General features: G+C 54.3%; 1 protein-coding gene across 1 annotated transcript in view; it reads right to left on the bottom strand.

Annotated features, from left to right (window-relative positions):
• Positions 1 to 13,988, bottom strand: part of GRK2 (G protein-coupled receptor kinase 2) — a 25,337-nt gene extending 11,349 nt beyond the window's left edge. Inside the window, exon 1 of the mRNA XM_069066475.1 lies at positions 13,273 to 13,988. Coding sequence (XP_068922576.1) covers positions 13,273 to 13,988 — 716 coding nt within the window. The remainder of the gene's footprint in view (positions 1 to 13,272) is intronic.
• Between the last annotated feature and the right edge of the window lie 134 nt (positions 13,989 to 14,122).

Below are 14,122 nucleotides of genomic sequence, written 5' to 3'. Positions count from 1 at the left end.
CCCCCCCCAGCCCCCTCCTGCTCCCCCCAAACTCCTCACACCTCACTGCCTCTTGCTGGGGGCTGGCACGCTCAGTCCACTACCGCCACACTCCTTCTCCAGTCTTTTCACCCCCATCCCTCCTGCCTGGCCTCTGGGAATCCTTGATTTCCCTCCAGACTCATTCAAGCCCCACTGCAGAGATGTGGCTAGGTGCTCACTGGCTCTCCCCAGCCTGTCTTGGATTCACTTCCTATAGACTCACATATATTGGTGCTGTCTTCTCTGCTAGAGTAAAAGCTCCTAGTGAGCCGGGGCCTTTCACTTGTGTCTTTGCACATCCAATGCTTGCTGAATCCCTCTCCTCCCAGGACCCCACAGCCAGCTCTGGCAGCAGAGTGCCCACCCCCTCCAGGGGGCCTGTCCCCCCCAACACTTCCCTCTGGCTGCTGACCACTGTGTTCTGTCCTGCACTGACCTCCTTCATTCCGCTGCCTGCATCACCAACTCTGCCTCGTGCTCACCCCCACATATGATTGGCCGCCAAGTCGCTGGCAATAGCTTTTGTACCTGTCCTCTCCTCTCCCCCTCTCAGCCTCTGCCGCCCTAAGCCAGGCCCTCATTGCCTGTCACCCTGTCTCACTCCCATCCGGTCTCCTGGCTGGCCTCTCTGCCTCCATTCTGACAGAGCTGCCAAAAAAGCCTTCCCAATGCACAGACCTCATCCCATTCCCTTTCTTGTTCCAACTCCTTGAGTAATTCACAGACTCTCAGGGCTGGAAAGCCCTTCAGAAGCCTACAACACATGCGGTCACCCAGCCTGGGCTTGGAGACCCACCACCAGCCACACCTGACTTCTAGACAGCTCCGAGCACAACAAAGTTGCCCATTTCATGTGGCTCAAATCTGACCCACTTTGCACCTTCCCCAAATCCTGGGACACAGGCTCACAGGCCCCACTCTTCCTGTCAGCAGCTCCTCTAATTAAGCCTTATGTAACCCAGCCTCAAGCCCCCTCACCATCTTGGCCACCCTTCTCAGGATCCATTCAGGCTGGTCAATGTGCTTCCCAAAACTGACACCCAGAACTCAGCCCATCCACCTGCTGCCAGAACAGATCCCCCTATAAGACAGAACCGGCTCGGCGACCCCCTCCCCAGGGCATCTCCTGCCTTGGTCACAGGATTCCTCCATGTGGTGAGCTCCCTGAGGCAGGGGCTGCCTCTGGCCCTCCTCTGCAGCCCAGCCCTCAGCACTGTACCTGGCACACAGCTGCCACTTCATCGCTGGTTACTGACTGACTCTAGGCCCCGGGGTCTGATGACCGGCCAGCCACATGCAGCTCTGGACTCCTGGGCTATGGGGCAGTCCTCCAAGCACAGCAGCGTCCAGCCCTGTGTTCTTCATGCTGCATCTATGCCGCTGACTTCTTAAAACCAAGTGGAGAATCTGATGTTTATCCCCGTTAAATTCTGCCTTCGTAGACCGGCACAACTGACCTCCAATTGCTCGGATGATGCTAACTAAGGTCGTTCACAACTCAGCTCCTTCCTTGCTTTCTCCTTTTTTAAACTATTTTTCCAAGGAGCAGCTTTGGAAGGACATCCCAAAGTATCTCCAGGCGGGTCCTGATCCCAGCCAAGCCTCACCTCCACAAGTTCCTGGCCTTCACAGGGAAGCCTTCCTCCACAGATTTCTCAGGGCCTTTACACATCACATGTGTTCACGCACATTTCTCGTCCCACACTACCAGACGAAAAGCTACTTGAGGGCAGGGATGGCGCGACCTTTCATCCTTCTCTACCCCTTTCCTCCTGCAGTTTCACAGGGACCGCAGTGGCATCTTCACAGAAGGTGGCTGAATTTGGAGGCTCAATTTATCTTCCAGACTTGGAAACCACCCGAGCTATGAGTCCTGGGTCACGCAGGGCCTGAGGGAAGGTGGCGTGGCCTAGCCGAAGCCCTGCCATGCCTATCCTCCCCCCACTTTACTTTGCAAAGCCTCCTCTTTTCTCGGCATCCCCCCCCCCACTGCTCCTTCTGTTTTCTGGCTCTATCCTGGACCCTTCGCTCTCCCTTCTCCATTCCTCACGCGGGTTCCAGGCTTCCCAGAGCAGCCCCTCTCCTGAGCGGCAGCCATCCCACAGGTCTCCCCAAGTTCTGCTATTTGAGGCTCTCCCCCATCCTTCAAGTCACTGGGGTTCAGCTGGCCTCTCCCCTGCCCTCACGCAGACCCGGCGACAGTCTGCCTGCTGTCTCTTCCTTGAGCACCCGCTCGTTCTCCAGCCCGTTGCCCTGGCTGACAAGCCCAGGTCAGATCTGATCCCTACTCACCCCAGCCTCTGGGAAGCTCTTCCTGCTTCCCTCCCCGCCTCCCTGCCACTTTCTCTGTGGCTGCCCACCGAGCCAGGAAGCTCCCTGAGGGCTGGGGCATTTTTGCCTTTGCACCCTCAGAACCTAAAATAATATGGGACACACAGTAGGCACTTAAATTCAGGGCAGGGGGTGGAGGTGGTGAGTGGTGCTAAGGGGTCCAGGCATTTTAAAAGGTGGCTCCTAAGTCCATCTTTCTTGGACATGCAAGGGCTTTTCTTCTGTCTGTGCTCCTGGGCCCTGAGCTGCCTAGAAGGGCTCTCTTGGGGCCTTCCCTTTGCCCTTCCCCCCAGCTTCACATACTTCACCATGTTTCGCCATCCCCTTCTGGGGTATGAGGACATCTTGATGCACACCGGGGGAGATGGGAATGCTTTGCATGACGGCACATGTACAATCTATAGCAAATGGCTTATTTCTTAAGGAAGGGGGAGGAAAGGCAGGGAGGGATGGAGAGAGACAATTTGGGACTCAAATTTTTTTTTTAATTGTTAAAAAAGTTTCACATGAAATTAAGAAAAAAATGCAGGGGGAGGAGGGAAAGTGAGTAAAACAGAGAGAAGATTCATGAAATAATGACCTTCCCCCCAAATTCCCAGAAAGCACACAGTATAACCTACATTCTGACATATTCTATCACACCCAAGTGTGCTGCGGCCCTTTGGCAACCTGGGCAAACACTAATTTGGTTACAACTCCCATTAGCCCAGTTAGCAAAAGTCACCACTACCTCCAGCAAGGAGACTGGTGGCCCAGGGATCTTCTAGGGCCTTCTAATGCAGGGTTGGGGCAGAGTTGTCACAAAGGGCAAGTTAAGGGGCCTTTGCCACACCACCCTTCCAAGCCCGGTCCTAAGGCAGGTCCTGAGGCCGGCAATACACAAGTGCTGAGTGAGAATCAGACACTAAGCTCCAACAGTCCAGTAGAGAAGCAGAGCATGGTGGTCACTGGCCTGCTCCATAATACTCGTTTCCCTTTGGCCAGCTACTTCCCAGACTTCACCATAGGACTTTGGACAAGGCATTTCAGCTCCTGAGCTCAAAATGTGGGGTCTGGAGTGAATGAGATTCTGTGACCCTGCTCCCTCCTCTGAGGTCCCTCTCATATCCTAATGCCACTATAGGGAGCCTGGTCTGAGTGACAGGTAGGTTCCCCCTCCCCCACTGGATAGAGGCAGGGTCAGGATCCCCTCCCCCACCATAGCCTGGGATGAAACATTTCTCCATCCCTAAAATGGTCCCCAAGGCCCCTTCCAGCTCTAAATGACCCCGTGGGTTCTTGCCCTGCCCGGCAGTACCGTAGGGTACAGAGAGAGAATGTCCCATAGCTCAGAACGTTGCCCTGTGTGGGAAAAGACTGCTTCCTCCCTCCCCAGCCCAGTGTGTGGTTGAAGTGACTGGGGGAGGAGGAGGGTGGGGGACCACTGTGGGTTGGAGGCTGGGGAAGGGAGAGGAAGAGTGAGCACTTCCTGTCTCCTGTCTCAAAAAGGAAAAGAAGGCCTCCCTACTGCAGAAGCAGGTGGCCCTGCAGGGCTTAGGGCTTCAGAAGGGGACCTAGGAAGCTAGAAGCCTTCCCAAGAAGATCAGGGGTGAAGCAAGGATCTCCATTACCCCCATTACTATTCAAACTGTCCCAGAAATGCTGTCTATGGCAATAAAAAAAGAAAAAAGAGGGGAGGGAACATGCAGAAGCAAAGAGGAAAAAAAGATGATATGATGGTTCACTTAGAGAACCCCAGAGTCAGCTGAAAAAGTGACTGAAACAATCAGCAACTTTGGCAAAGTTGCAGGATATATAAAATAAACCCACATCAATCATCAACGTTTCTGCACATTACCAACAAAACCAGCAGGAAGATATAGAAGGAGAAATTCCATTTAAAATAACTGCAGATGGCATAAAAGACTTGGGGGGGGGGGTCTACCTGCCAAGACACATACAGGAACAAGATGAACACAATCACAAAGCAGTATTTACACAAATAAAGACAAATCCAAAGTGACTGGAGAAATAATCATTGCTCATGGATAGGCCAAGCCAACATAATAAAAATGGCGCTCCTGCATAGATTCATTTACTTGTTCAATGCCACACCAATCAAACTAGCAAAGGACTACCTTACAGAGCTAGAAAAAAATCATGAAATTCAGCTGGAGCAACAAATGGTCGAGAATAAATAAGTCAATTTTTTTTAAATGGGAAGGAAGGGGGCCTCGCATTACCAGATCTCAAACTATACTGTAGCCCCCCAGTGATCAACACAATCTGTTTCTGTAGAAACAGAGAAGCTGATTAACGGAACGGGTGAGGTACCCCAGAAGCAAATGAGCACAGCAACCTAGTGTTTGATAAATTCACAGATCCCAGTCACTGAAGCAAGAACTCATGATCTGACAAAAACCACTGGGAAAATTGGGCAGCAGACTGGGAAAAACTAGGTACTGACCAACATTCCCAACATATACCAAGACAAGCTCCAAATGGGGCATGATTTAGACATAAAGGGTGATATAAGCACATCAGAAGAGTGTGTAAGGAACTGCCTGCTATATCTATGATGTCATATATCTAGGACCAAAAAAGTGAAAGAGGTGGAAAGGATGTCAAATGGATCATTTTGATTATGAAAAATTAAAATGTTTTTGCACAAAGAAAACCAATGCAGCTAAAATTAGAAGAAAGCAGGAAACTGGGGGAAAAAAAACTTTGCAACAAGTTTCTCTGAACAAGGTCTCATTTCTAAGATATAAGAGACTGAGTCAAATTTCCAAGAAAAAGAATCATTCTCTAAATGATAAATGGTCCAAGGATATGAATAGAGAGTTTTCAGAAGAAGAAAGACAAATAAGCAATAGCTATATTTAAAAAATGCTCTAAATCAGAGGTGTCAGACTTGCAGTCCAATGGTCGTATAAGCAAAACTCAAGAGTGGGGCAGGTGCCAGATTAAAGCATAACTGGGTAACATTTAACAAAGTAAATAAAAATATAATACATAGATACTATGAATGTGGTTTTCTAAGTCAGTATGCCACAGTGAGGATAGGATTCTATATGAGTTTGATGCTACTGCTTTAAAATCACTAATACTTAGAGAAATGCACATTAGGACAACTCTGAGGGAGTGCCTCACAGCTATCAGATCGGCTAAGATAACAAAAAAGGAACGTGACAAATGTTGGAGAAGCTACAGGAAAGCAGGGACACTGATGCTTTGTTGGTGGAGCTGTGAATTAGTCCAGCCATTCTGCAAAGACATTTTGAACTGTGGACAAAAAGCTGTTAAACTACGTATACCCTTTGTCTCAGCAATACCGCTACCAGGTCCATATCCTGGAGACTGAAGAAAAGGAAAGGAATGCAAATCTACAACATTATCTACAGCAGCTCTTTTTGTGGTGGCAAAAAATTGGAAACTGAGGCGATGTTCATCAATTGGGAAATGGCTAAACAAGCTATGGTCTAAGATTGTGACGGATTGCTATTGTGCAATGAGAAATGAAATGGATGGGTTCAGAAAAACTTGGAAAGACTTATATGAACTGAGGCAAAGTGAAATGAGCAGAACCAGGAGAATAATTTTAACCACCATACTGTAAAAATAATCATCTCTGAAAGACTTAGTAACTCTGATCAACACAATGACCTACCATAATTCCAAAAGATTTATGACAGTCCACTTCCAGACGAGACAACTGGTAGACTCAGCACAGACTGAAGCATACTTTCTCTTTTTCTTTCTTTCAGACATGGATAATGGAGGAATTTGTTTTGCATGATTATATACACTGTGACTACTTTTTCCTTGCCTTCTCAATGGGTAGGGGGAGTGGGGAGGGCCAAAATTTGGAACCAAAAATAAAGTAAAACCAAATTTTTTAATAAAAGGGACCCTCTTCTCAGCTTTGGATTTTGGATTCTCAAGAATCCAAATTCATGATTTGCTATTCCCCTCCTGAAGGCAGCAGCTCTGGTCCTTGCAATGAGCCCCAGGGTGCCACTGTGTCTGACTCTGACACCTGCTGGGCCGGGGGGCAGCCAGCTCCCAGCAGCCCCCCCAGACCCTCCCTGGGTCTCCTCCAGGCTTCTCACATCTGGACTGACTCTACCTCAAACGATTATGCCTAAAGAGCTGGAGAAGAGGCCAGGGAGCTTCCCAGCTGCTGCCTTCATCCATGGAACCTCCTGGGAAGCACTCCTTTGTGGGAGGCTGAGGAACTCCTGGGCCCTGCCTCTTCAGAAGCACCACATCTTCTGGGGCCTCTATTAATATTTCTCAATGACTCTCCCCAGGGCAGAAGGTGCCACCCAAAGGCATTGAGGAGGCCCTGATGGAATGCCCAAGGGGCCTTCTTCTGCTGGGGAGGAAGCGGAGGGAGGGAGAATGGCCCCAGCCCTGCAGATGGTCTCAGTCAGATCATCCCTGAAACCCTGGGATGACTGTCCTGCTCCCTGCCCCCTTCTTCAGGATGACCCCATGCACCTCTAAAGCCACATAAGCACCCTGGAGGCCAATCATCCCTATTTTGGAGATCAGGGTATTTGGAGCAAAAATGGGCCTTGGGGGTCACGTAGTCCAAGCATCTCATTTTCCAGATGAGCAAAGTGAGGCTCTAAAGCGTAGAGAAGGCTTGGGTTCTAATCCCACCCCTGAAGCACCTAGTGTGGCCTGGGCACGTACATCTCTCAGCCTCCCTGGGCCTCAGTTTCCCCCTCTATAAAATGAGAAGTTTGGTCTTGATGGCTGCAAGGCCCCGAACAAAAGAGCAGTGGGTAGAGGTGAGAAGACCTGGAAGGCCCCTCCTCCAGACAGTTGGCTTGCTCATTTTTGCAGACCCTTGAGAAGCCCTCACCTCATCTGGGGCCTTCTTCTTGATCTAGGAAGCTGGTCAGAAGAAAGCGCCAGCCAACCTCGTTCCCAAACACCCTGTATTTCCACATGAGGGCTGGAGCTATCTCTATCCCTGGCGCAGTCCACAACCACCAGGGAATGGAGCTAGGCCACAGGCCGCGACAGAAGTGAAGGACTGTGAGAAGCAAGGAGAGCCGTGGGTGACTAGAGATGCCAGAAGAACAGTGACGCTAGGCCAACGGTGCCGACGACCCCAGCGGGCCATAGGCCTGCACGGAATAAAACTGCTTCTGGACGCACCTCCAAATCCAAGCCCCCTCCCGGGCAGTCGTGCTTCCTGGGCCAGGCTGCATTGAGACTTTCAAGTGAGAAAAATCCACTGGCACAAAGAGTTAATTCCTGGCTACATGAAAGCTCTCTAGGCACCACGGCCTGACAGCCCACGGCATCAGTGTTCCATCTCATGTTCAGGGCCGTGTGGGTTGAAAATAGAGGAACAGTAAGACACAGATGTAGGCCAATCTCTTTGGACAGTGAAGGAAAGGCAGCCCTCTCCCTGACTACAGCAGGCCCAGGGGACAACTGGGTCACCCAGAGGGAACAGGAGCCGCACCCACTCCACCTGGAGCCTCAGCCTCCAAAACTGTCTCCCTGCTTGTCCACCCAGAGATGGCCCTGGGGAAGCACCACTGGCTGAGGGTGGGAGCCATTGGAGAGGGGCTGCTCGAGGCTGCCCACTTGAAATCTCTCCTCTTCCAGATGCGGCCTGGAGAGACAGCTAGAAAAGGGACCTCAGCGCCCAGCTGGCCTGACTTCATTTTACACATAAGGAAACCAAGGCTGAAAGCTAAAAGGGACCCGAGAAGCAGAAAATGAGAGGGGGCTACCGAGAGCCTCTAAGACACCATCAAGCCAAACCCCCCATTTTACAAAGGAAACTGAGGCTGAAAGAGGGCGTGAAAAGGGACTGATCCACTTCATCCAATCCAACCTCCTTAGAGAGGGATGAGGGTCCCGAAAGGCTTATGAGAGGGAAACTGAGGCACAGCACTGGGGAATCTGAACTGTGGTCCAAGGCTCCCCCCCCAACCCTCCACCCTTTGCCTTCTCTCTGGGGCCCCTGTCCCCTCACACGGAGCCCGGGGTGTCACACCAAAGCAGCATCTGCTCTGCTCCTCCTTCCTTTTCCCTCTGTCTGTTTCTCCTTCCCTCCCTCTACCCCCTCTCTGTCTTGCAATTTCTTCCCAATCAATGTCTGAAAAGCTGTGACAGCTGCCTCTGGACTTACGTCTGCTGGGGGAGGGCAGCCTTAAGCAGTCCTGTGCCTCTTCCCAGGCCATGCCCCGCTCCTTGCAGACTGTTGGGGCAAGCGCCAGAGTTGGAACCTTCCACAGTACAGGCCCTTGTTCAATTAGAGCACAGCTCTGACTATGTCAGCTGTGTCCCTCACTAAACACCCAGGGCTCCCTAGTACTTCTAACCAAACACAACGCCCTTCTCAACCATCAGGCGCCCCCCTGCCTGGGCAGCCTTTTCCCATACCCTTCTCCTTCCCAGTCAAACCTGCGCTGCCTTCATGGAAGAATGCCCTCTCTTCACCTCTACCTCCAATGCCCCCATCCTCTTTCAACCAGACAACCAGCATTTATTAGGCCAAAACAAAAGAGAGTTCCTGACTTCAGGGAGCTTATATTCTAATGTGGAAGATAGCACAAACATATAAATACATCCACACATATGTAGACACAAAGTCATGCTTGGGAAGGACAAGGGCTGTGTAGAAGATGATACAGTCTCAAAGGGACAGCATGCTGGCAGGCGGCACAGCCAGTGCAAAGGTGTGGAGATAGCTTGGGGAAAGGGAAAGTATAAGAAGATTTGGAAGGCTGAGTAGGCCCAGGCTGGCAAACAGAGGAGCCTACATTTGCTGCCACTGGGGTCTTTGGCACTTGGGCCACTGGGTAGAGGGAGGAGACGAGGGAGGAAGGGTGGCAAGAGTCCAGGGAAGAGGGGAAAGAGCAGATTTGTGGAATGAGGCCAGCTGCCCTGTCAGTGAGGGCAGGAGACGGCTGGGTTTGGGGGCTGTGCCTCCCCACCAAAACACTCAGCTTTTATTTGGCATACACTTCTAGTGTGCCAAGAGGCAGGGTGGCCTAATGGGCACCAAAAGGCTTCTGTTCACATTTTCTCCGGGACACGCTGGCTGGATGACCTCGGATAAGTGGCCCAGCCTCTCTGTGCAACAGCAGAGAAGGTACCAAACCTGATGTAGGAAGTTCCAAGTTTGGCCCTCTCTCTAGTCTCCATACCCCAGGGCCTAGCAAAGTGCCTGGTACACAGGAGGCATTTAATAACTGTTCACTAACTGACCAGGATTTTAGTCAGGCCTGGAGGCCCAGGAGCCCCACAAGGTAGGGAGCCATGACACCAACTTCCTAGAACTGTGGGTTGCCAAGACCCCCACAGACCCTCAGGGTCCAGCAGGGCTGCCTGCCCCCAGTGGGAAGGAGAACCTTCCTGGGGAGGCCGGTTCCAGAGATTCCTGACTCAGGCAGGGGAGAGACAATGACTGGAAACATCTGGGCTTCTGCTGAAGCCTGAGGTAAGGGTGAGGCTGGAAAGAGCCCCAGCAAGGACAAGGGGACCCCTCCCCCAAAAAGGGGAGAGGCAGAAGTGCGGGAGGCAGCGAAGGTTAACAGGAGAGGGAAGAGAGGAACAGGAAATACAGAAAAGGTCAGCAAGAAGGAAATCAATGGCAGGAGAGACCAGGAAGTACCCAAGACGGAGGAAGGCCAGGGAAGGCCTCGACTTCTGCCCGTCGTGGCCAGGGGCACAAGTGATGCCATCAGCAGGGAAGGGAAGGGGTGGGAGCCCCAGGGCTCCTCAGTTGCAGGGCTGTGGGTCTAATTAAGGGACTCCTGACGAGAATCAGAGAGCTCAGGCTCTGGAGGAGGCCAACCTGCTGGCAGGAAGCTGGACTGGGTCACCAGAGGCCAGGGCAGGGGACGAAGAGGACGCTCTCAGGCTGCGCCCCAGGCTGAGCTATTCTCTTGGTCCCCGCCAGAAAGGAGCGCATGGAGAGCAGCTCCCCTTCCTGTGGCCTTTCCCTTGGCCACCTCAAGGCCCCCCACCCCCTCCAGCCGCACTTCTGTCCACGTCCCTAGAGTTCTGTACCTACCTGCTACAGGGGGGCAGCCTAAGGAGCTACAAGGAGCCAGTGAGGCAGCCACGAGGGAAAATGCAGCCTGGCTGCTGCGCCTCTCTCCCTCTGCCCTCACCCAGGCCCAGAAGGGGCAAAAGATGCCAACACTCACAATCTGAGGGCAGGCCCAGAGATCTGGGATCCCAGGACAAGCCGTCCTGTCCATGGGAGGAAAGGAAGACTCCAGGCAGCTCCCCTCATGGCTGGGGCACCCAGCTTCACTGTCCCAACCCCACCTGCCAGGTACAGAGAGTCTGATGGGATGTCTCGAGCCCTGGAGGAGCAGGAGACTGGAGCTCTGCCACTGCCCATGTGGTCTTGGGCAGGGCTTTGCTTCCCTGAGCCTCAGTTTTTCTCACCTGTAAAATAGGCACAAGACAATCGATAAGCATTACCTGCAGGACTACCCTCTCATATGGCTGTTGTAGGGATGAGATGGGATAAGAAGCACACAAGAAATATCCGGAAGCTGTTCTTGTCCCAGGACCCCAGACACACTCAAAGACCCTCAAGGTCAGCCTCCTTATACAAATAAGGAAACTGAGGTCCAGGGGCAGGGGGGAAGCCTGGGCCTCTGCCCCCAGTGCTCCACACTGCCTTCAGTCCCTTCCCAGCCCTGAGTCTCACTTCATTGTCTTGGTTATCTCAATGGAGACATTAACAGCAGTACGAAGGGACCTGAGAGACCATCGAGCTCCCACTCATTTCACAGAGAGGGAAACTGAGGTACAGTTAAGAGAAGTGACTTGCCCAAGCTCTCCCACAGTGCAGGAGGCCTTGCTTAATTCTCATCCCAGACAATGGAAGCCAGGAGAAGGAGGGGCAAGTGGCCCCTCAGGCTCCCGACACCTGAGCAGGACCAGTCAGGTCCCAGTGCATTCTGGGTCCCCTGGGGTCCCCACCAGGACAGCTCCAAGTCAAGACAGGTCCCCAGCTTCCTCCTTCCCCAGTGTGGCAATTTCTGAACTTGTTGGGCCCCATCTTGTCCTTGCTCCCTGGGCAGCCCCGTGCTCACAGTAAGCCCAGTTCCTGTTTTGAGAAATTTGATCGCCAGAGTCAGAAAAGAAAGGGGCCCCCAAGGGAGGGCCTGTATGAGCAGCAGGCAAATTCCCCTCTCCTGTCCCTCACACTCAGTCAATCTGAAACCCAGTGACTGGAGATGCCCTGAGAGCAGAGGAGAGCATGCCCAGCTCGATGATGGGCACGATGGGCCAGCCCTGGGGGCTCACTGCTCAGCACTGGCTGACCCTGGCACCCACGACTCTCAGTTTTACCCAGCCAGCCTGCTCAAGGGTCCAGGCAAAACAGTCACACCCAGAGTGAGCTCATGCCTCAGAATCCTGACCCAGGCACATGCCATGTGCACACAGGCCGCCCCCCTCCAGGGAACCTGCTGGGCCTGACACCCCATTATCTGGGATGGGCTCTCAAAGGGCCAGGCCAAGTTCTCAGTTTACAAACGACAGAAAGGACCCACCACCCCTCAGGCACTCGTATGCCAGCTGCTACATGGAATCATCAGGCGATAGCTGTCCTACTGTAAACATGGCCTAGGAGGGAGGGCGAGGCAGGCCTCGGGCCCTTCCAGGTAGCCCTGGGAAGCCAGGCCAGAGGAGGTATACAGGAAGGCCTGACGTCACGGGTGTTTCTCCCAAGTGTAACAAACAGATGGCATCTATACACTCCCTGCTGGCACCCAAGTGGAAGGGGTTCTCCCTCCAGCAGTCTGGGGGCTGAGGGAGACAATGCTGTTCACACTGGCCAAATCCCATCCCCTCACCCTATCCTGGCCCCCACCTCCATCCCCTATAGATTCCCCTTTCTTGGGCTTTCACTTCTGGTTGAAAGACAGACAGACACTCCTCAAACCCAACTCCAAAGGTATGGTGGAAAGTACCCTGGGGAGGCCACTAAACTTGTGCTTTCTCCCCTCAGCACAGGTACTGGCTGAAATTCCATCTCTGGCCAAAGGTTAGTGGGGAAGGGAGAGGCAGGAATTAGGAAAAAGTCCTAGTCAATGATGTGAGCTGGTATCATTGAGGAGGGCAGGGGAAACTAAACAGGTTCAGGACCAAGTCAAGGGAAAACTGTCTCTTCATTGGAATGTAAGCTCCTTGAGGGCAGGAACTGGTTTTATTTTTGTCTTTGTGTTGCCAGAGTTTATCACAGTGACTAACACAAAGTACTTAATAAATGCTTGATAGTAAAATGGTAGGGAGGGGATTAAGGAGGAGAAATCACACAGTTACAGTAGAGGCCAAGAAAAACGGGGAGATGCACAGACAGAGTAAGCATGCGGGGGGAGGGGGGGTGTTGGAGGTGAGAGTATGGGAGGGGATGAGAAGTAAGCAGCAAATTGTAGGGGAAGGTGGGGGATTGGGTGAGTCTATGGGGTGAAAAAATGGGTAGAGAATGGGTGAGGGTTGCTAGGCAATGAGAAGTTTGAAGTGGCCACGGAGGAGGTGTGAGGAATAAAGGATGAGGCCTGAGAGCCAGCATGGGATGCACTGTGGGCAGCGCAGAACGGACAGTATGAGGTGGTGGAACGGGGGTCGGCGTGAGGAAGGAAGGGCTGAGGGAGGGCAGGTGAAAGAAACAAGTGTGGGGGCTGTGGCCATTGGGGCACCCAGGGTGGCAGTCGGGGACAGTGGGGGGCTGAGGGCTGTCTCAAGTTTAGGGTAGGAGTCAGTCTTAAGCGTAAGGGCTGGAATCAAGCTCAGGGTCAGTTTCAGGCAGGGTCAGTTTCAGGGTCAGTTTCAGGCAGGGTCAGTTTCAGGGTCAGTTTCAGGGTGGGTTAGGGGAGGCTCTGCTTCAGCGGAGCTCTCCGCGCGGGCTTCGGGGCGCGCCCCCGGGCCCGGGCCTCTCACCTGGGCTCTGGCAGCAGGATCTTCTTGCTGGCCCGCGCCGCCGGCGTGGCCTTGCTCTTCTCCATGGCCATCAGGTAGCTCACGTCGGCCAGCACGGCCTCCAAGTCCGCCATCTTGTAGCCCCCTTCGCCGCCCTGGCCACAGCCTTGGCCGCCGCTGCCCTGGCGCTCGTGGGCCTCCACGCCCCGCACGGCGAGGCCCTCCGCCCGCCGCGGCCCGGCCTGGCCTCCCCGGCCCCGGCCCCGGCCTCGGCCCCGGCCCCGGCCCCGGTCCCGGCCTACACGCGGCGGCGCCGCCCCATGACGCCCGCGCCCGCTGCTCCGCCTCCTCCGGCTCCCGCTCCGGCCCCGCCGCGGCCCCGGCTCCTGCCCCGGCCCCGCTCCGGCTCCGGCTCCGGCTCCGGCTCCAGCCCCGGGCCCCGCCTGCGCAGCCGAGCACCACCCGCCCGTCAGGCCCGGCCGCCGCAGCAGCCACGGGGCGAGGGGGGGCGGCGACTGGGGGGGGGCCCCGGCCGGCGCCAAGAACAAGGAGCGCACCGAGGAGGAGCTGCGCCCCCTGCCGGCCGAGGTCGTGCGCCGTCGCGGCCCCCCGCTGGGCGCCGCCGCGCCCCCTGCCGGCGGGGTCCGCGGCGTCCGCACCGGGGCGGCTGTGGAGGGGCGGGGGCGCGCAGAGCCAGAGTTGCGCCCCCTACCTACAGAGATAGGTCTGACTCGCATCGCTGGCTACAGGCTAAGCCCCGCCCCAGCCCTCCGCCCCTCCATGGCGCCCTGCCCCACAGCGCCCCCTATAGTGCCTTGGCCCCTCCCCCAGCTTCCTCTTCAGGGTAAGCCCCGCCCCCAGAACGCCTCTT

This window comes from Petaurus breviceps, unplaced genomic scaffold (genome assembly GCF_028583685.1).
Source record: "Petaurus breviceps papuanus isolate PSGF00001 unplaced genomic scaffold, PetGlider_PUasm1.0 90721, whole genome shotgun sequence".
Classification (NCBI taxonomy): domain Eukaryota; kingdom Metazoa; phylum Chordata; class Mammalia; order Diprotodontia; family Petauridae; genus Petaurus; species Petaurus breviceps.
The sequence above is the reverse complement of the archived record's forward strand: the minus strand, read 5'-3'. Positions and strand labels throughout refer to the sequence as shown.